At 46.2% G+C, this 26,729-nt stretch overlaps 1 protein-coding gene across 3 annotated transcripts in view; it reads right to left on the reverse strand.

Moving 5' to 3' along the window:
• The window catches only part of SMAD3 (SMAD family member 3), a 74,814-nt gene extending 50,681 nt beyond the window's left edge, over nt 1-24,133 (reverse strand). Inside the window, exon 1 of one of the 3 annotated variants that reach the window (XM_005483505.4) lies at nt 23,477-24,133. In XM_005483505.4, coding sequence (XP_005483562.1) covers nt 23,477-23,682 — 206 coding nt within the window. In that variant the 5' untranslated portion in view covers nt 23,683-24,133. Of the gene's footprint in view, nt 1-21,201; nt 21,295-23,476 lie in introns of those variants that run through there. The other 2 variants (XM_074549128.1, XM_005483504.4) reach the window with 2 other exon arrangements.
• Nucleotides 24,134-26,729: the final 2,596 nt, after the last annotated feature.

Genomic DNA, 26,729 nt, shown 5'->3' on the forward strand with positions numbered 1-26,729 from the left:
ACCTGAGAAGTTCTGCTGCACACAAAAGTCATTTCCAGACTTGCAGCTGCTGGATTTGAAGATCTTTACCAGCAAACCTGATCTCTCTCTCCACCTGAAGTCCTGTATTTTCCTTTTATCCAGTGTTAATGTAACATTTCCATGCTAGGGAGCAGCCATGGAGTAAAGCAGCACCATGCAAACACTGCTGTACAACAGTCTGCATATCCATTTAATTATTTATTAGGCTGGGGAAAGCATCAAATGCTTTGGGGCTGCTGCTCTACTCCATTCATGTTATGCCTTAACTTGATTGGACTTTTCTAATTTTTTGAGGAAAAAAAAAGATAAATAAATCCAATACTAAAGATGTTGAAAAATGGGATTGCCATTTTGAGTAATTGACTAAAACTAGGTAAAAAATTTTATTTCTTTTTGCTATATCAAGGCCCAGAGGCTTGATTTTTTTTTGCTGCCACCTTTGCCAAGATCTTTCTGGGAAGGCCTGGAAGCTCCTGTGGTGCCTGACACACCAGCAGGTGCCCCAGGTGCTGAGCCAATATGACAATCCTGTATTGCTAAACCCACTACTTCCCCGAAAAACCTTGAATCACACTCAGGAGTCACTTGGCCAAGGACACAGGATGTTACTTCTTGCAAAACCTGTCACCACCACTCCCAAGTCAGCAACTAATTGCTGGAGAGAACCAAATTCCCCCAGGCACTTCCGATGGGAACTGGGCCCACTCTCCTTCCTCCCCTCACCTCTGTGTGCCTGAATGGGAACAGCACAGGAAAGAAGGACAAAAAATCAATAACACAAATTTTGGCTACTGTAAAGCATAGGAATTTTTTGTCCATGAATTAGAATCCAGGTCTCACACAACAAGTTATTTTGGTGAATAAAGGAACACCCAGGGAAAGTGGAAGTGGACAGAAGAAAGAACTCTTGCTGGGTTAACTGAGTGAAAGATTCCAAGAGGTTCCATCCCGTTTTGATGGAGTATCTAGCACTTCACCCCAGAATGGGCCTGCACAATCAGTGGCTCTCCAGAACTGTCAGCTGCTGCTAATTCACTTGCACGGCTGCCATCTGCTACTCAGCCCTTTGTGACACAGCACCAGCCCAGGACCTTTAACCAGCATGGACAAAACAAAATACTCAAAGACACAGATTTTACCCATGTCCCCAACGGTAAAGGAAAACACTTAATCCAATTATGCTTTCCCCACTCCTACTTTGAGTCACACAGCCAGGAAATGGTGCTGCAGTATTTTCAGCCATCAGCCCCGAATTTCAGGGAGAAATCAAAGATACTCAGTGATGTCTCAGGCAAACTAATTAAGACCTGAGAATTCCAAGTAAGAAAAAAAAAGCTAAATGATCCTCAGGTGCATGAGCTCCTGATAGCTTCCTATCATTTTCAAAGTACATTTTATGTACCCTCATGGAAGAGGGAGATGCTTAGCTGACATTAAAAGCAAGTGCCATCAGGAGAATTTCTTTGTTCTTTTCAGAGTATTCTGAAAATGACTTTTTAAATTCATGCTGTTGGTCTGCCATTAGAATATTTTTTTAATCTGCATATTATTTCCCTCTGAAATCCCTGCTGGTCAACACAGCACCATGAAAAGCTGCACCAGAACTGACTGCTCACACCTTACAGTCCCTTGTAGTTGTGCAGTGCTGGGATTTCCTCCTTCAGAACTTCCAACTGCAGCACAGGGTGCAGATCCCAGATCTGATGAGAAGAGAAGGGCAGAGATCAAAGATTCCACAAACTGGATGACAAATATCCAGCTGCATGAGTCACTCCCAGCAGAATCAGCATGATAATGCTGAGCCCTGTAGCCAGGATTATACCCATGGTGGAAACAATGGGACATATGGGCACAAGGAATATTCCTCTTTCTTTAAAACTGTCTATTGTTTAAGAACAAAGCAAACCACATCCAAATACATCTGGCATCAACATCTAACAGTTCTGCAAGCTGATCCTTCTTTTCAAAACCCAAAAAAAACCTGTACATCCGAGTGTCCCATAAATCCTGCCGGAGCCCATGAGGAGCCCGGCGCTTTGTGGAGGAGGAAGTGAACTCCACATTGTCCTGCTCACCCCAGGCTGCTCCCCCAGAGCCAAGGGGCCCCAGCCCAGCTCCCTCCTCCCTTTCATGCGGCCTCGGGCACACTTTCCCTGGGCAGGATGGTGGCTGGGAACGGGCTGTGTGTCCCACAGCTCATCCCATCCCCTGCTCAGATCTAAGAGTGCCTGGGAAAGAGGCGGCTGGCAGCTGGCTGAGCTTCCCCTGGAATGCAGAGCTGAGTTTAAACCACAAGGGCTCATGTGCTGCTCAGAGGAGTGACAGCGAGGAAAATGGGAATGTGCTCCCTCAGAAAGCTGGAGACACCACAAACTGCTGCCTGGGAGCACCCAGCAAATCCAGGGGCTCACAAAACGCTGCAGTGTGTCCTTGTCCATGAGTTACACCCTGGATGTGATTTCTGACTGAGGAACCCCAAGTAGGAACAAGCCAACCCTAACATTTCCCCGGAGAACTGAAACATCATTAAAGGCACATCAGGTTTATTTAGGGACAGGCCGTGACAGCCCCCCCACGCTGAGAGAAAGAACAGGGCTCACTTCAGGTCCAGTCAGGGCAAGTTGGGCACAGATTTCCATTTGTATGAGCTATTTTGAGCAGAAACGAGCCAAAAGGTATGTGAGCAATCTCCTTTCTTCTCAGCCTGCATTTCAATGCTTGGTTCCCAGGGTGCAGCTCTTGTCCAAAGTATTGACTTGAGCTGAAGAAATGAAGTGGAAATTAATCACTTTGCCATTTTAAATAGCTTCCAGGTTTCCCAGATTTATTTTAAAAAGTGTTTGGGCAGAGCTTGAAGGTTTTCTACTTTTCTTTGTAGAAATGCAGGTTGTGGTAAGTCCAGAAAGCCCAATGATGTCACTGCACAGGGGGACAAGTGTGACCCTGCAGAGGCAGCTCAGCTCCCAGGGTTTTTGTGGAGTCAGTTCCCACTGTGAGCCCATCCAGGCAGCCCCAAAACCTGGGGCTGAGCTTTCCAAACCACTACAGCTGCACACAGCTTCTGTCCCAGAAACCCTGCACAGAAACAGGAGTGCCCCAAGCTCTGCCTCCAGGCCCTGCTCACAATGCACAATGCAGCTCTCTGTTGGCCACTGTCCACACAACCACAATAAATAAACAGCTTCCAGCATTAATCACCTTTTGACAATTTACACCACAACAGTTTATAATCTTACCTACTTTAATGCCTCCAAAGTGTCAGAGTTCATTCTGCACTAGATTAAATGCAAGATTAAAGTAAATAAAAGATTCCACAGAATGGCAACCACCACAGAGCAGGAGCCCTTTTTATCTAACCAAACTCACCACAGTGGAGCCATGAACAGGCACAGGGAGATTCTTTTGGACCTCAGAACCACTCAGGTAAATGCTCAATAACTCCTCCTTCTGCTTACAGACCTTTAAGCTTTCCAAGGGCATCAGTTTATCAATCAGTCAAAAGGAACATTTCTGCATTCCCTGAACTGCAGCATTCCAGGCACAGGGAGCTCAAGGCACCAATCTCAGTTGTGCAGAATTTGCTGCTCAGCTGCTGTTCAGCAACTGTGGCTCCAGCTGAGGATCATTCTGCCACCATGGGATGTATTTAAAGACATCTTCCAGTGCCTCTGCAACACCTCCCAGCCCCTGCAGGATGCCACAGGAGAGGCAGATGGCTTCTGCTGCTCCAATCCACACGGGATGAAGGAGAATCCTTGCATCTCCTCAGAGCGTGTGCTCCTCACCGAGACTCCAAACTGCTTTGCTTTGCTAAGCACTTGGAAAGCATATTGCAAATCATTATAATCCTGAGGTCTCCTCTAACATTACCACAATGTATATTTATGAAGTTAAAAGCACGAGCTGCTCCCAAACAGTTATTCAACATTCATTGCAGCTTGTCCAAGCAAGCCCTCGATGCTCTGCAGCCCTGCTCTTCCCCCAGGGCAGAAATGCAAAGTGCAGCCTGAAACACGACACTGTTTTGTCCTGAGTTTACCCATAAAAGAAATATTTGAAGGATTGGTAATATCTGTCTTTCCCACACTGCTCCTGAAACTGTGAAGTCCAACTACATCTTAAATAAAAACAAAGATAAATAGGAAAGAAGACAGAAGATGTTAAATTTCTGTATTTCCTAAAATTGTGAGAATCACACAGAAATCCCAACTCTGCCTTCCTTCACTGCTGCCCCTACTGGAGCTGGGTCCAGCAAAGTTCTTTGAAGGAGCACAAGCCACAAGGGCACACAACCCAAAACATTTTTTAAAACCCATCATGAGACAAAATTTACCATCATCACCTGATTTAACATCATTTGGTGGGAGACTGCTACAGGCAGGCACAGGCTTACATTTTCTCTCCAGTGAAAAAGATAAGACCCCTACAGAATTAAGGTGCAATCTAGCTTCAAATCTTCTCAAATTTTGTTTAATTCCCTTGTTAGAGGAGAAAGTTGGTTGATAAAAGGTAATTTTATAAATATAATGCTTTTAGACTTCAGCAAAGTAAAAATAAACCCACAAAAACAGTTTAGGTTTAGGGCAAAAGAAAACATCTTAAAACAAAAGATATGAGAGTTTCAATCCATTGTTTCTAATAGGACAATGATGAGTGAGGTCTGAACTCCAGCAGGGTATGAAGTATGTTTATTGAAGGGGGAAAAGGGAATATTGCAGGATTTGTCAGTCTGAGAGTCAGCCTCATTTTACCAAGAGAGGTAAAATGAAGCAATGCTGTAAGATGACTCTGGGCCAATTGCAGCTGAAATATAGTAGGTTTTTTTAAATGTGAGGAGATTATTAGTTGTTTAAAAAAACCAAAACAAAACAAAAACAACAAAAAAACCCAAAAAACCAACATAGTGGCATGTCTGTCTTGGTATCTTTAAATAAGGACAGGATGCATTTCTGAAAGACACACTTGTCCAGGTTATAGAGGTCAAAACTCCACCCACAAGCTCTGATTTAGAAGTGCACCATTTACAAGCTATTAGAGTGGGTGGTCCTGCTGCCATAAAGATAAAAAGAGACTCAGAACTGCAGCAAACTCGGAGACAGCCAGAAATGGGCTGATGCCATTGAATGGTGCTCTACCCAAACCAGGGCTGTAACACGAAGCCACATCCTCACTCACCCCCCATTGCCTCCTTCTGTTTTACATTTGCTGGCCCACAGAGATGAGATTACTGGACACAAGGAGTTAAACTGATTATCTGATGTTCCCCTTTCTTTAAAACCCAAAGGAAAGTAGTAAATAGGTATTTAGTAAGCAGACTGCAGTCACTGCAAGCTGAAAAATCACTTTACTGCAATCCTGCCCAAAATGCTTTTAGAGTCCAAAGCAGCAGCAACCCTGCTGTTAAAGAGATCTGCTATGGAGAGTGAAAAATAAAAGTGAAGCAATGTTACTGCAGGGAGAGCACCTCAGAAACAAACACATGGATGTGACACCAGCTCAGGCAGGGCCACAGGCAGCTGCAGCTCTCAGGAAGGGAATGACAGGGTTAAACTCTGACGTGTGATCAGTTCCATGGACTTACAGCAGGCTCAACCTGGCAAAATTCTTCACAACAGGCAGGACCTGGAGCACGTGTGAATGTGCTGGGACCATTATTACTCACCCTGAGGCTGCACAGGGCAAAGGAGCTTCCTCCAGCTCTCCATGGACCCAGGGGTGGCCATGGGAAGGTTTGCAGAACTGAGCTGGTGGAAATCTTGATTTTAAAAAAAGCAACTTCTTAAAGTGGGGAAGGTGATTAAAAATTCCCCAAACAACAGAGTGTAAAATCCCCACCGAAATTTCAGTGTTTGTGTTTAGAGATAAATCTTCACCACACACCCCCCTCCCCCACAGAAAAAAGAAAGACAAAAATAAACCACGAAGGGAAGGAAGGAAAAACCTCACGATTTTTAAAGTTTGTTTTAGGCCTACTGCAGCAACGGCTTCACTTGGCTTTCATGTGCTTTTGTGGTGTCCTCCAGCCCTGGACTGTAAAAGCAAAGTGCTCACACACAAACAGCAGCGGGTTTTATAGAGCAGGGCCCTTTGTTACAGCTGGAAATGAGAGCCAGGTGTTGATCCCAGAAGGGACAGCAATTGCCATGCACAGGGAACCTGGGAAGCAGAGAGAGCAGAGGCCCTGAGCCCTTATTACCAAGAAAGCTGCAAACTCCTGCCCCAGGCACAAACCAGACCAGCCCGTGAGAAACTTGGCTCTGGTGATGACTCTGCTTCACACACAATTGGAATAAACACTTCCAGATTTCATGTCTCCATCACTGTTATTCATTATTTGCTAAGAGATGACAGAAAGCAAAGTCTCATCCACAAAAGAACAGAAAACCCCACAGCTCCCCCCAGAATCCTGAGCCTGGCTTCGCACAGCTCCCTCCAGGGTGCAAGTCCAGGCTGTTTTTCCTCTCTGCCTTTCCAAGTGAATAAATGAACAAGTTGAACAGCTTGTGATATTTGCATGACTGCAGTGAGAGCACTGGAACAGTTTGAACAGCCAAAGTCTAAAGAGTTTGCAAGGAGTAAAAAGCAGTTTGTGACAAAGCCCTCTGAAGACCCTCACCTTGATGGAGTTACTACAAGTATTATTATTAAATCTGTAACCACAAGCAAGCCCTGTCATTTCCACAGTAGGCTCTTTCTACTTATTTCCAGCTCAGAGATAATCCCACTTTTATTAGGTGCTGATCTATCACTTTATGTACTGCAGAAGAAGAGCCCAAATTCCAGGGAATGAGAGGTTTTAGCTGAAATAATTTCATGAGTGGCTTCAGTGAAGGCAAACAGACAAGGAAAGTAGCGCTGCATTGATTGGAGCTGCATATGGACACCACCACCCGATGGCAACAATATGTTAAAATTAGACAAGATTCTTTTGATGTAAATTAAAGGAAAAACATTTCAAGGAGCGTATTTTCAGTACACTCCAGGCACAATTCCTGTCATTGACATTTGCACGTCCACATTCTGAAACAGTCTCATCTCTGACAAAACCCGGGCGCTGCAGCTGATTTTCAGTACATTAAAAGAGTGCTATAAAGTTATAGCATTTCACATCTGCATTGTCCAGCACATCTGGGTTGCAGATTATTGCACATGGGGAGGAAGATTAGGCAACTGCCAGGTAATGTTGCCTCTGGTTCAAATAATTATCTTATCTGTGTGCAAGGAATGCCCGAATTGCAGAGCCAGACTGGTTCAGAAGCCGGAGCAGGATTTCATTTGTTCATTGCACAAGGGTCACTCAGCTCCTCACGTTCCTCACGGTGATGCCAAATCCCTGCTACACCCAGGCGGTTTTGCTGTAACACCTCGCTCCGGCACAGAAACGCTTTCAACACTCAGGAAAAGTGCCAGACTAAGGATAATGTAAGAGCTCAAGTTCTTCATTAAAGGACATGGCCACTAACGGGCCACTCAGCTCACACAATAAACAGCATTTAGCGTTTGCTTTGAAGGGGACATCAAAAGGCATCGGGGTTTGCACCCTCAGTGCCTGTCACCTCCAGCACAGTCCCCAAATGGCCAAAGCGGTGCCTTGAGCACGGGGTTCGGTGCTGTTCCCCATGGAACACGACCGAAGCACAAACTGGCATTGAACAATCCCTGAGGACAGGAAACTGCCGGGATGTGAGAAACCAAACCCCTTCAGCACGGTCACAGCCTTCAAAGGCAGGGGGGCACCGTGGGTAACATTCCTGCAGCGGATCAACGGGAGCTACCTCACTGAAGTGAAACCAGAAATGAAATTATGACACTGATGTATCATTAGCATAATATGGAGAGATATGACAGCACAAAGGTACATGGAAATCAGACCTTCAGAGCTGTCATTTCTGTTACAATTAATTTGGCTTCCAAACAGCTCAGCAGCACAGCCAGAGATGGTGCTCAGTCCAAATCCACTCTGCCGTTTATTGGCATATGAAGAAAATATTTGGGTTTAAAGTAAAAGATAAAAAATTATTGACAAATAAAAGCAGGGGTTATTGTTATCTCATTCCACCAACATAATGCCCCTTGCTACACCAAGCTGCATCTGCCAGCCCACTGCACACACTCACAGTGGCTTTTGGCTTCTTCAGCCTGGAAAAACTTCCTTTAAAACTTCCCAAAAGAGACCCCCAGGAGCAGATTCAGCCCTGTGAGCTGCTGCACAGCACACACACTCAAGGTTTCTTCAGTCACCTTCTTCAGGCCTGAACACCACAGCAGGAGATATAAATACAGACAAATTTTCAACACTTGACTGGCTCTCTCCTCCACTCTTTTGTGCCAGGAGATAACAGCAGAAAGCTAAACTGGAGAAAGGTTATCCTGTGGGCAAGGCTGTGCACTGAATCCCCAAAGGACTGCCAGCTTCACATTGGGCAGCACTCCTCAGCGTCCCTGACAGCCACAAAACAAACTGCATCAGCTTGGTCAAGCACAACATTTGTTTGTCTCATGTTGATTCTAAAACATTTTTATTTTAAAGGGGATTAGTACCTTGGAGAAACCTCACTGCTGAAAAAAAAAAAAAAAAAATTAAAAAATATCCTGCAAGTTGGCACTGCCTCCAACTCAACATGAGGTGCAATTTTTAACCAACAGGAAGAAGTTATTGAATCACTGGTAGAAAAGTTATGAGCTGTGTCTTGAAATAATCCTTGTCTTCCAAAACCAATTCCTGGGTTATTTAATTTGCAGCAATACATTACATGGGCAGTTACACTCAACCAACTTTCAGCCACCTTTTGACAACACTGAACTCTCAAATGGGCCTAGAAAAATATCCTTCAGAGCCCCAAGCAGCACAGGGACTGCAAAGCAAAATTAAGAATGAAATGTGACAGGATTTGTAAAATCAAGAGGTGATCCCAAAGCAAAAGTGTGATCAAGCCTTCTGTGCCTCCTCAGTTCCTCTCTCACAGTGATGTAAATTCAGAGCTGCTCTGCACATGCAAAAATGATGGCCCCAAACTCACACAGGTGAAAAATGTGATTTACTGAACTAATAACAAAAATCACCCCCCAGTCAGGCTTCAAACCCAGGACCCTGTGGCTGGATTGTTTTACACACTCACACTGAGTAACCCCTTTGCTCTCACAACAAAGAACATTTCTGTCCTCTTCCTTGCCCTCCTAATAACCATCTTCCCCTGTTGTTTAAGGTTCTCAGCCACAGCACAAGGGAGAAAAATAATATTTAAACAAAAAACCCTCACCCCAATCCCTAAACAAATAAACAAAGAAAAGCACAGCCAGGAGAATGCAAGCGACAAAGGCACAAGGAGCCAAGGGCCTCTGGGCAGCTGCAGCTCAGGGAAGAGCTCTGAGCACCAAGGGCACCCAGCAGCAGAGCCGTGGCAGGAGGCTGCGGGAATGTCACAGCAATGGCACAGCAATGGCACAGCAATGGCACAGCAATGGCACAGCAATGGCACAGCAATGGCACAGCAATGGCACAGCAATGCCACAGCAATGTCAGTCACAGCAATGGCACAGCAATGGCACAGCAATGGCACAGCAATGGCACAGCAATGGCACAGCAATGCCGCAGCAATGCCACAGCAATGCCGCAGCAATGCCACAGCAATGCCACAGCAATGTCACAGCAATGCCACAGCAATGCCACAGCAATGGCACATCCACACCCACCAGGGTACTCCTGGAAATTCCCTGTCCCTGCTTTCATGCCTTAAAGCAACTCTGACCAACTTTAGAGCTGACTGGAAAAACCTTTATCCCATTATTTTATTTGTGTGGGCATATGTAACACTAACCAAGTGTTTTGTTCCAGTGGTAACAGACTATTACCATTTTTTAATGAAGTTACAATACTTTTTTTCTCCATAGAATGATTAATTAAATACTGTGTTCCACTTGAAGCTGATTCTATGGGATACAAATTTTTACATATATATTAAAAAACCTAAATATATACATACACATACAACAAAATAGAACATTGACCTTAAACTTTTAATGGCCTCTCTCCAGTCCTAAACTCCCTGCTCTCCTCTCTTTTACTGTCAAACGTGCATGATCAATGGCTGCAAGCACAAACAGATCTTTCATTGACTGTCAGACAAATTGGAAACATATAAACTTTGAACACCAACTCAAAAGCCAAATTAATAACAGTGCTCATTAGCTCTACCTCCCACCTTTCCTCTTTCTTCTGGAATAGCTGGTCTGGCAGCAGAGCAGAAACTCTGAAATGCCATCCTAAAAATAGAAAGCAAGAAAAGAGGAAAAAGAAGAGGGGAGGGGGGAGAACAGGAACTGAGAGAATAAGCAGAGTGAGAAGCTGTGTAATATAAAACTGTCTCCAGCTTCAAAGTCATCAGCCAATCACAATCCAATAAATGCTATTTTTTCTTTCTAAAATCAGAACACTCCAATGGCTATTTTTATTCCTGTTTAGAAGCAGCTCCCCCAGCAGAGCCTGGCAGGCAGAGCAGGGACTCACAGGACCCCACTCCAGGCCAGCATTTCCAAGCCCTTCCCTGGCTCCATGGGTTCCTTTGTGTCTGGCAGCTTTGTTTTACCCCACAAACCCCATCAGGGAACAAATGGAGAAGTAAAGGGAGGAAACAGAGGGGATGTTTACATGGAACTATTCTTTCAACCCTATTTAAGGGTGCTCCCTTCATGAATTTCTATCCATTCAAATGGCTACTCTGTTCCAATACCCTAATACACATATTTTCCACATGCAGCCACCACGAACTGCAATATGGATAGGTTTGAATTAAAGCTGGTTCTTGGGTCACTCAGACACTCCAAAAAGAATTGCTGGGACCCTTAATGTACTGAAAAACTACGGCAGAAAGGCTCCATGCTCATCCTAAGCCTGGAAAATATGGACATGAAATGAAATTGCATCGCTTGAGGTGCATCCTCAGCACTTCCTTACTTCTTTTGTGTGGAGAAGCTGTGAATGCCCAGCAGTGGAAGCGTTCCAAGGGAGGCTGGAGGGTGCTTTGAGTACCCCAGCAAAAGATGTCTCTGTACATCCAGGGAGCTGGACAGGATCAGCTTGGAAGGTCCCTTCCCACCCCCACTGTTCTGGATCTACAATTCTAAAATGCTGGAGGCTTCTTCCTCTATTTAGCTGAAAATTAGCTTTATGAATATAAAACCCCCATGTTACAAATTACTGGTGTAACTCAGAGAGAGCAGCTTTTGAGCTGATTGCTGTTTTCCATCCAGAGCACAGGAAGATGCCACTTCAGGCCTGGACACAGAGAACTGCAGCAGCCTTAGGGTGTCTGCACCCAAGGGCCCTTTGCCCCCATCAGCCCCAGGTAAATCAACCCCATTCTCAGGATTCACTCTCCCCATCAGCCAAGGAGGGTAAAAATCCTTCGGCTATAAAGGATTTAAGATTAGAACTCCGGTACAAAATGAGAGGCCACAAATGCTCTCCCTTCAAAAGCACATAATGAAAAGGTCTTTAAGAGGACTCAATGAATATTGTATAGTAAAGATTTATTATTATTATTTTTAAATGGGAGTAGCTGCCAGCTTTGGAGCTTAATTGTTCTCCTTCAAGGAAACTAACTATGGAAAACACACAGGGAAAAAATCCAGAGGCTGTTTTGCTCTCAGCTAATCTAAGTAACCTTGATCTCAGATGTTATTTCTCCATCCTTAATTTTAGTGAGGAGATACATTAAATACTCTGTTTCCCACAGCAGGGCTTCAAATCCATCTTGCTTCAATAGCTTTGAAAAGAGCATTTATTTCAAACTTGTAAATGATTTAAAAGAGAACGTTTAATTAATAATGTTGTTTCCAGCCAGATGGCCAGCTATTAGTTTTCAGTCATCTCTTTCAGAACAATTCCCCACAAAGTCTTCAGATGCAAAGGAGCTTTGAAGCAAATAGATGGGAGTGCTCAACACTCAGAGGCTGCCAAACCATTCAGTAAAAGACATAGCTACAGGTACAGAAATCACATTTTTCCAAGTGGTTTTGCTGCAGGTCATGGCTGTAAAAGCCCACCAGCATCAGACACACATTTCTTTCATTTCCCATCCTGTATTTGGATGGCATTAAATTCACATATGGCTGTAGAATATAACTGAAAACATGAGGCTACATGTATAGAGTTTCCCCTAGACTTGTGCTAACAGACTCAGACTGGAGCTCAGAACTCTGTGGTATGATGTGTATCAACCAGTCAAAATATTCCATGTGTACAGGAGGCACTGCTACAGAGATGAATAGATAAATATTAGGCAAACCCAGCCAAGGTTTACCACTAAACATCTGTGGAATTCTAATATTCTCACTGACGTAGCACCTACAGATTTTCAAAGAGAGCTTCCAACAAAAATTAAAATTACTTTCTTAGTACAAATGAGATGGTGTGCTCATTTTCTGCTGCTGGGCAGCAGCAGAAAGCTTTTTAAAGCAGCGAGGTAATGAGGTTTGCAACAGGTTTTTAAAATCCTGGGATTTTAAGAGCTTTCCCAACTGTAATTAACTTCCCTGACAGGCAAGGACTGCATCTGGGAGGTAGCTGAGGGACAAGCAGGGTGCAGTGCTATCCTCACAGTCACACAGTGGTGTGGAACAAACCCTGATGTTTTCAGCCTTCCCTAACCACAAGGAGCATTCATTATGCAGCAATCCACAAGTGAAACCCCATCTTTATTCAGTTATGATTGGGAAAAACAAAGATGCAACTGCAATTCTACACCTGAACTTTCAGCCTGCAGTTCTCCCAAACAAGCAGAACCAGGCTTGGGGAAAAGCTTCAATGATCAGCTGTCTACCTACACACCAGTTATTTATGGCATCCAATTCAGAGCAAAGCTCTACTCGGTTTGCAGAGTGCCAGCAGACTGGCAACAGAAACCAGCCAGAGAGCTGTATCAGCTCCAAAAGTGGACAGTGATTATCTGCTCTTTAAAATTTGCCATTTTGCTGTGTAAAGCTTCATTCTACCACAGTGGTTTCACATCTGGTTTGCAATTTCTACCAAAAACTGGTTATTAAAAAATATATATAATTTTGATCAGAAAACAATGACACAAACCAGGCCAACAGGACAGATTTGGCTGATAGTGAAGCTTATACTGAGTAAGTCAGGTAAACTTAGGCCCAAGCAGCAGATATGGAGAAAGATCAGCCAGGTCATCTCTAAGCCTGCCCATCCCAAGGTGTGGAACTCTTACAAGGTCATGAAACCAAAATCTCCAGTACCCACTGGAATTTTGCTTGAAGGTTGCAGGCCAGCATCAACAACTATTCCAGACTTTTCATCCCGCAGGCTGCTGATTGTTGGGAGAGCAGGGACAGATGTCATCAGCAGACCTTGTGCTCTCCTGAGTTCAAGGCCTCTAATTGTGGGGGGCTTTATCTGAAAACATTTCTGCTTCCTGAGTTTGTGGAGCTGTGGGGCAGGGGCACACTGGAACAAGGGCTTCACCACTGCTTTGAAAGCTGCTTAAAATGTTTTTTTAAAGGACAAAAACAAACACAGAAGTGCCCAATGCTGCCTTCTGGCCAGGCACAGGATCAGCCATCCCAGAGGTACCTCAGCCACAAATGTGGAGGGTCCCTGCCCAGTCCCACCAGTGCCCATCAGCAAACCCCGAAATATCAGTGAATTCCTCTGAAAATTAAATGTTTTACAGAGAAGTATCATTTTCATCAAACTTCCAGCTAAAGCCTGCCTGGCTTCCTGCCCCATTTCCAGCCCAGGCCTGACACGTTCAATCTTCCTGGGGCTGGAGCCCCCAGGTCTCACAGGCTCTGCTGGGCAAGCTTCAAATCCTGCCAAGAACCCACAGAGGCCACAAAATCCCTGAATTTAAAAGAGAAAAGTGAACAATATTCAACCAACAAACACCTCTGCCCTGTTTTCAGTTCACTGCTTTCCTGTGCTGGCCTGACTCTCCCTCACTTGCCTGTAAATTGGAAATAAATTTACTGAAATCCATGTAACTACACAAACACAAAAAGAGTGGGAAAAGCCTCCAGCTGCTTATTAGCCTCTCATTTAGCCTGAGTGCTTTTTAAACACGGAGAGAATTTTTCAGATACTGTTTGTTACACATGTGCTACAAACTGGCTCTGCATCTCAGGAACAACAATTTGTTCCACAAATAATAAGGACCTTTCTGTACAGTTCCATATACGTGGAAACCATAGCCTTTGTATCCCTATGAAACAAATCCACATCTGGTCTTGCTCAGAATAACAAAATTAAAGGTTCTTGAGGTTGAGTCTTTGTCTTCCCACACAGCAACACTGAAATTCCAGTTAATGGAAGGAAAGGAAATTTGGGGAAAAAAGAATTCTCCAGCTGTTAAGTAGATAAAGCAACAACAGCCACACATTCAACACAGGAACAGAGGCATTCTCACGTGCACAGATGTCCTCCTCTCAGCCCAATATTTCTGTGAACCTGACATGTGTGAAGAGTAAGTGAATTTCTCTTTTCATGTTCAAGCAACTAAAACAGGAAGGACAAAGTTTCTCCTCTTTTGTTGTGAAAAAGGAGAGTCAGTGTCAGCATCCATCATTCAACCACTGCTGGCTGCAGCTTCACCACAAAGGAGGAAATTTCTGTTCTGACTTCCTTTTTAAAAAAAAGATTGAGTTATGGTTCATGAACGTCACCAGTGCAGAGAGAAACTCCGACCTTTCCTCTGACGCAATGTGTGAGGAAAATTTACTGAAATTCTCAACTGCAAATTATGAAGTGAGCAAAGGAGGGTTCACCCACTATTCCCACCCTGAGAACCCTGGAGGAAGCAGGAACCCAGGGGGAGGATCGTGCCCCACCAGGCACTGCAGTCCCTCTCTCCAGGATCCACACCCTTGCTCTCCATAAGCCCATCCATGGTCCCAGCCCGCCTGTGCAGCTGCTCCAGGACAGTCTGGGCACACACAGGGCACGGCTGCACCTGGCACCTGTGCCCTCCCTGCCCTCATAACCCCGGGCTGAGCAGCAGGTGAGCTGTGAAGGCTTTTCTGTGGCACACACAACTGAGCAGGATCACCTCCTCACCTTCCCTAAACTCACAAAGGCTCCCTTTCTCCCAGGCAGGTTTTGCTGCAGCTTTAAGCACGTTCTTTCACAAGGCTCACCAGTGAGGGATATAATCCATGTTTTCCACAGCAGCAGCTGTCAGAAGTCTCTGCAGCACACCCAAAAACCTCCCTTGCTGCTGAAGGAACAAATCTGGGTATCTGGAACTGTGCAGCTACAATATCTCAAGGTTCCTTAGCTAACAAAGATTTCCTCCTGGAGCTCAGATGATCCCTGGGTGACACTTTAAAAAGCAGGCTGTTATTTCTTACCTGGCTGGGCTCTTGTGAAGTTACAGGTTACCCTTGGTTTTATTTGGTAGGGTTTTTAACAGGGCTGCTATTACTATGCAGGAATAGTTCATTCCCACTCACATTTGTCCTCTGATGAGCTGAGTCTTTGAGACAGAAAAAAAGAGCTCTGCCTTTGTATTGTTTGTAGGAGGCACAGGGCCTGGAGCAGTCAAACTTCCCTAAGGGCAGGCCCATCACCCTGGGAGCAAAGATGTGGGATCTCAGCACCTCAGGACTGAGGTGTCACCGAGAGCACCCTTGGGGGGCTCGGGAGTCCTGGAATGTTCCAGAAGTGTCTGGTGGCTGGACTTTGATCCTACACAGGAGACGACACCTGTATGAGGACAGGAGGGTTTCACCGGGGTGAATGGTGAAGGGATTAGTTAGTTAGAGAGTGAAACACAGGGTTTAGGATTTATGTACAGGGGGGTTTAGAGAAGTAAGATGGAGGAATTGGGGCGTGTCCTGTCCTTCTTCTTCTTCTTCTTCTCCTCCATCTTCTGTGGTGATGGTGGCACTTTGGGATTGGTCATTACTAAAAGTGCATCGGACAATAAGAATAAAAAGGATTGGGGAAAAATGATAAATATTGTACACGTAACTTTGGGTATAAAGATAGGTGACCGCCCGGAGGGCAGGACAGTGTGCTCATGGCTGGCTGCTGAGCAGAGCTCTGTCGGGCTGAAAGAAAATCTTTTAGATAAACAATTAATAAACATAAAGACCGAAAGAAGAACTGAAGCCTCTTCTCGTCCTTTGATACGCGGGCTGCCCCAAGGCCACCCCGGGCCTTTCCAGGCCCCTCAAACAGCCAAAAACCGGACACAAAGAGATGCCAGCAAATGAGGATCCGGTCTGCAAGGCCTCCCACCACCTTTAAAAGCAGCATTACTGCAACAACCCACACATTACTGCCTCCTGGGCTAACAAAGCCGTGCAATTATCACCAATTCCACAAGGAATCGGCAAACACCTGCTGGACCTGGTGGAGTCACCCCGTGGGACCGAAGGGCCTGGGCAGGAGCCTCTGGCCTGGCCTCACTGCCGTCCCTCCCTCCCTGCCCACCAGCTCAGGCAGCTGGGCACTGCAAAGGGATTTTACAAACACATCAAGGCACACAAGGACAAAAGTTAATTAGGACTATTCATAAGCCCGGCTGGAGGAGTGCTGCATCCCATCCCTGAAAATTTAATTGCGCTCAGTAGAGGAAAGCTAAAACATAGTAATCATAAAAAAATAACCCAAACAACAGAAAGAGATAATTTGGGAATAAAAACTGATTTCAATTTAATTCGAGCACTTGTTGGCCCTATTTATTTCATCAAGTAGTTCATGCAGGATAATGGCTTTACTGTGCATCTAACAGCATTAGAAGTTCCTAATAAATTAACAAGTGAAAATTAATGGCTGCTCAGTCCATTAAATCTCGTTAATTTTATTTTTGTTGTAATAATATAGCAATCACAAGTTTGCATTATTAAACCAATATTTATTAGAAGAACTCGTTTTAATTGGATCCCTGATGTGATAATCCTGTACAGTGTGTATTTCCTTATTTCATCAATTTTTTGCATTTATTTCTCATTATATTTAAATGACTGTGATATTCAGGGTCTTTTCCTAATGCTACGAAAGTTAAGCAACCATTTTAAACATTTTATTTCACACAGATTCAACACTTACTACACAATATAATGAGAACATCATGAGGCCCTTCAGAAGCTATTTTAACTCTTTTAGTCTCTTGAGAAAGGGCAGAAGAATGAAATACAGAGATATGAATATCTGAAAGCATCTTAAATTGTGAAATCAATTTTTTCCTCTTAGCCCCTCAGTGTCCTGGATAAACACCTCAGTTGTTTTTCAAGACAGGAGGAGTTTTATCACTGGTCTTAATGCAAAGTGTGAGCTGCCCTGCACAACTCAGGTAAAAAAATAAATATATATATTGGCAAAAGGGTTTGAATGGTTGTGACTGCACGAGAAATTACAAAACGGAGGAGACACCTTAATAAAGAGCTGCTGTGCTATTCCAGCAGTAACTCTTTGGAGGGGAGGCAGCACAACTCCTCCCCAGCCTCCCTCCTCTCCCAGCTCCTTGTCTCTGCCACAATCACTGAGTGTGTAGCTGCTCCCTAACTGCTTGTACCAACATTATTGCTCCAGCCTGACAGCAGTGCTTTGTTTTTGGGAATGCCAATGGAATACAACAACCCCACACACATCACCCAGGCTGATGTCAGAGGCAGCAACAAGTACAAGGGGGAGGGAAAAACTTGGAGGGGCTGCAGGGAGCAGAAATCTATGCCCAGAGAGGGGGGATTGACCTGAGGGGAGATGAGAAGGGCACTGATGGACAAGCAGGACTGCAGGCAGAAAGTCACGGAATCACACAGGAAAAGCTGAGTTGGAAGGAACCCACAAAGATCAGAGAGTCTCACACAGTCCAACTCCTGCCCTGCACAGCCCCATGCCACCACAGGGATCACAGATGACAAATCCTGGCCCTGCACAGCCCCATGCCACCACAGGGATCACAGATGACAAATCCTGGCCCTGCACAGCCCCATGCCACCACAGGGATCACTGATTCCAACTCCTGTCCTGCACAGCCCCATGCCACCACAGGGATCACTGAGTCCAACTCCTGCCCTGCACAGCCCCATGCCACCACAGGGATCACTGAGTCCAACTCCTGCCCTGCACAGCCCCATGCCACCACAGGGATCACACAGTCCAACTCCTGCCCTGCACAGCCCCATGCCACCACAGGGATCACACAGTCCAACTCCTGCCCTGCACAGCCCCATGCCACCACAGGGATCACTGATTACAGCTCCTGCCCTGCACAGCCCCAGGCCACCACAGGGATCACTGATTACAACTCCTGTCCTGCACAGCCCCATGCCACCACAGGGATCACACAGTCCAACTCCTGCCCTGCACAGCCCCATGCCACCACAGGGATCACAGATGACAAATCCTGCCCTGCACAGCCCCATGCCACCACAGGGATCACAGATGACAAATCCTGCCCTGCACAGCCCCATGCCACCACAGGGATCACTGATTACAGCTCCTGCCCTGCACAGCCCCATGCCACCACAGGGATCACAGAGTCCAACTCCTGCCCTGCACAGCCCCATGCCACCACAGGGATCACACAGTCCAATTCCTGCCCTGCACAGCCCCATGCCACCACAGGGATCACTGATTACAGCTCCTGCCCTGCACAGCCCCATGCCACCACAAGGACCACAGATGACAAATCCTGTCCTGCACAGCCCCATGCCACCACAGGGATCACAGAGTCCAACTCCTGCCCTGCACAGCCCCATGCCACCACAGGGATCACTGATTACAACTCCTGCCCTGCACAGGACCATGCCAAGAGTCACACCCTGTGCCAGGAGCAGGGCCCAGCACTCCAGGAGCCCTGTCAGGCTCAGGTCCATGTGCACTCCGTGTACCTTCACCTGCAGAGCCGTCCTGCCTGTCCCACAGAGGCCACGCAGCCGGGCTGGTGAGGGCACTGCAGCAGCACAAAGGTTGGGCAGGGCTGTAAACCCTGCCCACGAAGCTCGGGCAGGACAGAGGTCACTGACACGGCTTTGCAGCAGGAAAATCCCAGCAGATGGAGCTGAGCAGGAGGATGGCAGCCTGAGGTGTTTGCACACGGGGACTGGGCTGTAACCACCCTGCACACCAGGGCTGAGCCCCTGCAGGCGCTCCCAGACAAGGCCATGAAATATTAAAGCTCCTCACACTCAGGGACAGAAAACTGAAAACAGGGTAGCTTGAAACTGGCATAGAAAAATAAATAAATTTCACATGGACACACAGAGCTGTGACTGATCCTTTGCTGGTTACTGCATCAGATGTGCAGCCCCAAAAGAAGAGTGGAATCACAGAATATCCCCAGCTGGAAGGGACCCACAAGGAGCAAGTCCAATGACCCCAAAATCACACCATGATGTGAAACACATCATCCTTCGGGGTCTTGCAGACAGCCTCTGCCACTCCACATCCTCACAGCTTTCCTATTTTCCAGGTATCAACTCAAACCTAAGAACATGATCAAGTCCTGTAAATATTGCGTGGTCAGCAACCAACACAACTGAAGCTGCACTCACACCCACGATGTTTCTGAAATATTTATGTTCCTTCCCTATTATCCTTATTCATTAAGTTCCTTGTGTATTATTCCCGGTTTTCCCCACCAAAATGTAAATCATTTAAGGAACACTTTGTTCAGTGGCTTTTAAGAAGCAAATGTGCCATGTTTCCATTTTAATTGGTACATTCTGCCCTTATCAGATGAGTTCCAAAAGAAGTAGCACCCACCTCTCTGCAAAACTGTTTTCTAAATTTTAAAAAAAAAAAATACAACCCACCACTTAAAAGAAGGTGTTCCTTCCATACAGGAATCCTGGCTCCCCTAAAACCACTGGTGATACCAAAACAAATAAATACAGTAATGAGTTCAAAAGAAAAATGTGCATATGAAAATATATTACAAAACGTCAGGAGATTTATGTCTGTGTATGTAGCACCACTAAAGCTCTTGAAACAAAGCTCTATCTCATAAAGCAGGACTACAGGTACTGCCCAGCTTGTAGAAATTACTGAGTGCCCATCACGTGTCTGGTTTCTGCAGATCAGACCCTAAAAATGTTGAGTTGAACACTCACCACACTTCATTTCCAGGGCAAAGCTGCTGGTTTCTCAGGTGCACAAAGCGGCCTCACTTCTGCTCAGAACAGTGCTAGAAACTCAGATTTTTGCAGGTTTGTACGAATGTCAGATGTAGGGGCCATTCTTACCCCGTTTTTGGGTCTCTGAAGAGAACAGAGGCACCGAAATCCTGCGGGCAGCTGGAGCAGATCATTGCCTGCTCACAGAGCAAAGCAGGGAAGCCACAAACACCCAGCTGCCTGTGCTGGGTAGGTGTTAATGGCACACTTGTGCCCAGCTTGGTCTGAAAAGTGATAAAAATGCTCATCCTGAAAGCTGGGCTTGCAAGATAAGCAACTGTGACAAAGGATGCATTTTAATGGGCAGAAGAATGTGTGCTCTCAACTTTTATCACCCAATAGAGGATGAAAAAACCTTTCTTTCAGGGAGACCCGGACTCACCAGGTCAGCTCTGACACCAAAGGGCACAGAGGTTTAAAGAAAGGTCCTGCTGGGGCAGGGTGGGCCTTGACAGCTGTGCCCAGAGCAGGAGGGAAGGAAGAGCTCTGAAGGAGCTGCCCTGTGCAGCAGCAGCACCAGAAACCATCAGATGGTCTGAGACCAGAGCTGGGCAGGTGGAAATGACTTCCTCCTCCAGCAGTAAAAACAAGAAGGAAAAATCCTTCTTGCCAGGAGAGTCACACTGAAACCCTTGAAGGCCTCTCCAGCCTTTTGCTGTCTGCCACAGGTTCTCCCAGCAGAAAACCTGGGGTGTCTGTCACACCTCAGAAATTGAGCACTTGGAGAAATAACACATGCTGAGCAAATACACAAGCAAATAAACTAATCCCTGTTTACTAATCTGTTAGGAGATAGCATGCAGTACATGCTTCCAGATCCCAGCAGATAAACACGACAGCAGGAATACATTTGTTATTCTAATTCCTCAGCCCTACAACAAAACAAATATTTTTTTCCTGTCCTTTCTTCAAACAATCCCACCTGATCAGTCCAGGAATTTGCTGCATAGCCCTCATTCCCACAAGCAACGTTTCTGCAAAGCTCGAGCCCTTTTCCATGTGAAACTTGCTCTGTCTCATGGATACAATAGCTAATTTTGGACTTACCCTGCTCCTGCTGGGCCAGAGTCATCACTGGCATGGCTCCACTGTAATTCAGTCTACTGATGCATTACAGACAATGCACAACATGAGCTAATCCTTAATGATGCTTTTCCCCCTCTCCCCCCTCCCCAACATATTATTTGAGTAAATAGTAAAATGACATACGTTAAAATTATTAAATGAAAATAACAAACAGCAAACTAAAACCAGGCTAAAATCGTCTTGCAAACACTAATTTCAGATGACACAGTAATCAGATTCACAGATACATTAGGACAAGCAGTGCAGCCCAGAGGAAAAGGCACAGCTCTTAAAGTCATAAGGCCTGGTCAGAGCTGCAGCTCTGCACTGACTTCAGAGAGATCTTTCAATGCTGCATTCCCCAACCTCTGACACACAGATGTGAACATCTCAGTGCAGAAAACCTAACCACGGTCATTTCTAAACAATAAAGAAGCAGACATGAAGTTGTGTTTAAAAATAATGCCAAGCTACAAGGGGCTCCCACCAAACCGGCTGATGCCTCCCCCATACCGAGGTGGAAGATCTGCAGGATCCAGGCTCAGTGTCATAAATGAACATGAAATGTTTTAATTTCTGCACATATTTTCATTAACAGAGGAGGAACAGCCAGGGCAATCTCTGAAGGTGAGTATTCATCACTTGTGATATATGTTTGTGTTGTTATTTATTTTCAACCTCTACTTTCTTTTCTTTAATAAAGCATTGTGTTTGGCCCAACTCTTTTCTTCCTTTAAATCATAAAATAGCAAATCCTTCCTTATCTAAACCACCTCGTTAGGAGTCACAGAAGTTCCAGGGGCCTTCATGCTCTGCTCCCTAACGGGTCAGCATCAGCCAGACACAATACCCAGGTCACAGCAGCAGGGCTGCTCCAGCAATTTTCTTCTTTTGAAATGGCAAATATTTCAGGGAAGTGCTTTAAACAGTGAATTAAGTACGTGGAAATTAAGCTGCTCACCAAGAACTTTAAAAATATAGGTTTTAAGGCATTTGTATTGTGTGGTGGATCTACAGGTTTTGATTTCTGCTTCAAGTAGAAGCCGGAGCAACTCTAACAAAGGCTGAGAGCTCTCATTTGCATTACTGGCCATAATCTTAGCCACAGTCATTCAGCACCAAAAAAGATAAGGAGGCTTTATTTTTCCTTTTAAAAAAACACTGCAGTTGTTGGGAGAAAATTTTAGGAGCTCCAAACATCCACATTTCTAAGCTACTTGCTTCACTTTTTCATGCAACAGATGCTGCTTTGTATCAGCTCCTGCATATTAAATCATTCTGACAACCAAGAAAGCATACATTTGTTTGTGCCAGAGAGAAGCATGAATACACACACACACACAGATATCTTCTCACGCAGAAGCACACAATTATGCAGCATTCAAATATTTGGAATGAACTTTGGCCTTTGCTTTAAAAAAAAAAAAAGTACTCTCAAACAACAATCAGGAACAGACCCAGCAGTCATCTGGCTGAGCTCAGAGAAATCAACAATCTGCAGCAATAAAACACCACTTGTGGGCAGCCATTTGAAAGTTACTTGGAAAATTATTCTTAGGTGGGATAGTTTTATACACGTCTTTTATGATTTATGATGGCCCTATGGATAGAGTTCGGAATGCAGACTAAAAATAAAATCTATGTTCATTCAAAAAATGGAGGAAAAAATCAGTTCTATTCACCCTCACATGTGTGGGGTGTTTTTGCACTCCGAACGACCTCCTTCAACTCTGCCATTTGCATTCCCGATTTAAAAAGTAACTCGAAAACATCAGCAGAGCAGGGCTCTAAATCACCCCTTCAGAGGAGTAATAAGGAAGAAGCCAAACAACCCAAACAAAACCGTTTTCCTGACGCACTAATCACAAGAAAATCGTAATGCAACAGCACTTGAGAACACGCTGAAACTTCTGACAATGAGAGCACCCTCAGTGAGTGGAACTGATCCGCAGCGCTTCCAACTTTTTTTTTTTTTTTCTTTTTTATGATCTCGGCCCGAGGCATATTTTCTCCACTACGTTTTCTCTCTGGTTACTAGAGAGTAATTCAATTCTGTAGCCAGTTACGGGGTTTTTCTGAACTAGATAAGGAGCAGGCAGAGAGGACCAACACCGCAGCGAGCGCGGCAGGGCCGGGACGCCGAACGAGCCCCGTCCCGGCCGTGCCGGAGCTCGGGGGTCCCTGAGGGTCCCTGAGGGTCCCGCTGCTCCCCCGCACCCCGCCGGGCCCCGGGGCCGCGCCCTCCGCACCCCGGTACCTGGGGATGGTGATGCACTTGGTGTTGATGTTCTGCGTGGTGATCGCCTTCTCCAGCTCGTCCAGCTGCCCCGTCTTCTTCAGCTTCTTCACCAGGCTCTTCACCGCCTTCTCGCACCATTTCTCCTCCTGCCCGTTCTGCTCGCCTTTCTTCCAGCCCAGGAGCCGCTTGACGATGGGAGGAGTGAAGGGCAGGATGGAGGACATGCTGGCTGTGCCGGCAGCGCCCGCCGCCGGCTCCGCGCTCTGCCCGCCGCCCCCCGCGCTCTGCCCGCCGCCGCCGCCGCCTCACACCGCGCGGCCCTGCCCGGCCCGGCCCGGCCGCTCCCCGCCCGCCGCTGCCTCAGCGCCGCGGGCCCGCGGCTCCAAACTTTGCCCGGAGTTCGCCGCCTCTCCCCGGCGGCGGCGGCGGCAGCTCCCTCCTCCTCCCCCTCCTGCCCCGCTCTGTGTGCGCGGAGAGGCGCCCACTCCAGCTCATTCCCAGTCTGTCTCTCATGCAAATTGCCTGCTGGCCGCCCCGGCCCGGCTTCCACCCCCTCCTTCCCTCCCAAACACGCCGCCGAGGGAGGGAGGGAGAGAGGGAGGGAGGATGGAAGGAAGGAGGGCGGGGAGGCGGCCGGCCCGCCGGGAACTCCGCGCCTCCATCGCCGCCCGCGGAGGCCCCGGCTCTCCGAGGGGATCGCGCTCCGCGGGGCCCACGGCGAGGGCAGAAAGGCCCAGGAGCAGGACAAGGAGAGGTGCCCGGACAAACCCCACCGAGGGCACGCAGGAAAATAAACACAAGTGTAAAGCCCCACAAGTGTAAAGTCCGCTCAGTGAGGGAAAGGGGACCAGAGGGTCCACAGCGTGGCTGCGGCCCCTGCCACGGGCATTTCGTCCATTCTCACACAGATACCTGAATGCAGCTTGGCCAGCCGTGCTCAGACAATCAGCTGCTTTTTGTTCCAACCCCTTTAATTTACTATTCCATTCCCTCATTTTTCCACCCCGAGCAACAGGCACCCGAATAATTTTTGCCCTGTATCAGACAAAAAGGACACCCTGGAGGTGTTTACCGCCGCAGCTGGTCAGAAATTCTCAGACGGAATATTTTTGTCAGAGGACGGCAGTTTGTTCACATCTAGGTGTTTTGTAGAGATGCTTCGGTTTGGGCTGACTCAGGGTGGCATCCAGGTACATTTCCAGTTTCTAACTTTCCATCACTGGGCAGACTGGGTTGTCACACTCCCCGGTCTCAAGCATGCTGAAAGGCAGCCCAGGTCCTAAAAAAACATATAATTATAAACTTTAGCTACTCAAAGCAGCAGTTCTCTGTTAAACTACCCCAAAATGGTGCTGAGCAAGGAGTCTCAGAGGCACCTGGTGACTCTGCAGGTGCCCCCAACCAGGCTGGTTCCCTTTATCAGCTCCAGCTGCATCTCATCTCCCTGCAGCAGCTGCCCAGGAGCAACAGGGTGAAATTTTGTGGGACTTGGCTCCCGAATTCTGAGTTTTCAAGCTGAGATACGCTTCCCAGTTTTCTCCATCCTATCAGAAGGGGCGGCGGCGAGCCCGAATTTGGGAAGCCTGCGGGGCAGCTCGGCAGCTCCCAGACGCGGGGTTCTTGCCAACCCACATTCCCATGCTCCGGGATCCAGAGAAACCCGGGGGAGACTCCTCGACAGCGGCATCCCAAAGCTCCCTGTGGGTGCCTGTGGATTTGGAGCGGCCAGCCCTCCGCAGTGCCTCCTGGCAACTCGGGAACCGAGGGCATCAGACAGCGGCTGAGCTCTGAGGCAGCTGCCTTGGCTTTCACAGGCACTTCAAACCCAGGCTTTTATTCCAAACTGACAGTACCAATTTTTGAAATATTAATATTGGATACAAATTAAATATGTCTTTCTTTGTGGTTTTTTTTTGGTTTTTTTTTTTTTTTTTTTTTTTTTTTTTTTTCCTGCAGCATTCTCATATTATTCCCCAACACGCATTCCCTGAGTGTCTTGAATTTTGGAGGCTCACCACTAAAATTTTGGACTGTTGCCTTGACCCAGTTTTTGGCTGCTTTGGTTGAGATGCCTGAAGTACAAAGATGTGGAACCCCTGTAGATTATGATCCCAACATCGTTTAAGGAAATATCTCCTCAATACCTCTAAAGCACTGCACATAAAATTACTGATATTATTTACACTAGAAGCAGGATGCCTCAGTTACTGACTTGCTGTATATTTGTGTTTTTCTGAAAAGGCCAAGTTTCTGATAGTTTATGATTATTTAAGGGTCTGAAGTCTGATTTAAAAGTTGTTGTTCACAACTCCAGAAAATGGCTTGAATGTGTGAACCAAGTGAAACACAGATGGGGAAGTCAAATAAAATTTTTAAATGCAGAAATACATCCTTAATACATTTTGAAATGGGGTGAAGTTAAATAATCTTTTTCTATTTTCCCAATTCTTGGCCCAGCACATTTTGTAAGCCCAGAGGCTGAAGGACTTGCCTCAGACCTGCTAAGTCCATATTACACCAGGGTGATCTCTGAGCAGATTTCTGTTCTGGGGAACAGCATTTCTTTCCGGCTGTTTTGGATAGAAAACCACAGGCACCATTCCATGCTTCTTCCATCCAGAAAAATTTTGGTAATACTCAAATCTCATCTCTATACTCACAATTCATGCTGTGACCTTGGTAGGAGAATTTTCTGTCCATGTTCATGGGCTGATCTTCACTCCTCACAGTCATCTCACAAGTCATGGTCTGGGTACATTTGAATAAGGGGAAGGAGAGGAAGAGCTGAGTGGTTTGCTTGTGCTTGTACAGTGATTTAGTGGCAAAAGGGTGAAGATAATTTGCTAAACGCTAAACCAAACTGGGTCTCTTGCTCACAACCTCGAAATGAGGTGTAGGCAGCTAAACCACTGATCTAAACTCTGGGCCACAGCAGCACTGAAAACACTCCTGAAAACAAACAAACAGTTGGGCTTGGGATGTGGGATACATTTCTAAACTTAAGGCCGTGATATTTAATGGAACAGCTTGTGTGCTTGCTGGGGTTACCTGTCAGAAAGAACTGGTCTATGAAAATATGACTTTCTGAACCCCTAGACAGTAATCCTTTATTTCTGAGAGTTTTGGACACTCACATAGTGGAAAAATGAACAGGAAAAGCAGGACCGTCCCAATTCTGCGTGGTCTGGATCCGATTGCTGGTTTACAAAATGTCTGACGTCCTGGAAGCCACCACTAGGCAGGAGAAGTTTATGCTTCTTTTTGTGATTGT

The sequence above is a fragment of the Zonotrichia albicollis genome, chromosome 11, assembly GCF_047830755.1.
Source record: "Zonotrichia albicollis isolate bZonAlb1 chromosome 11, bZonAlb1.hap1, whole genome shotgun sequence".
Lineage (NCBI taxonomy): Eukaryota > Metazoa > Chordata > Aves > Passeriformes > Passerellidae > Zonotrichia > Zonotrichia albicollis.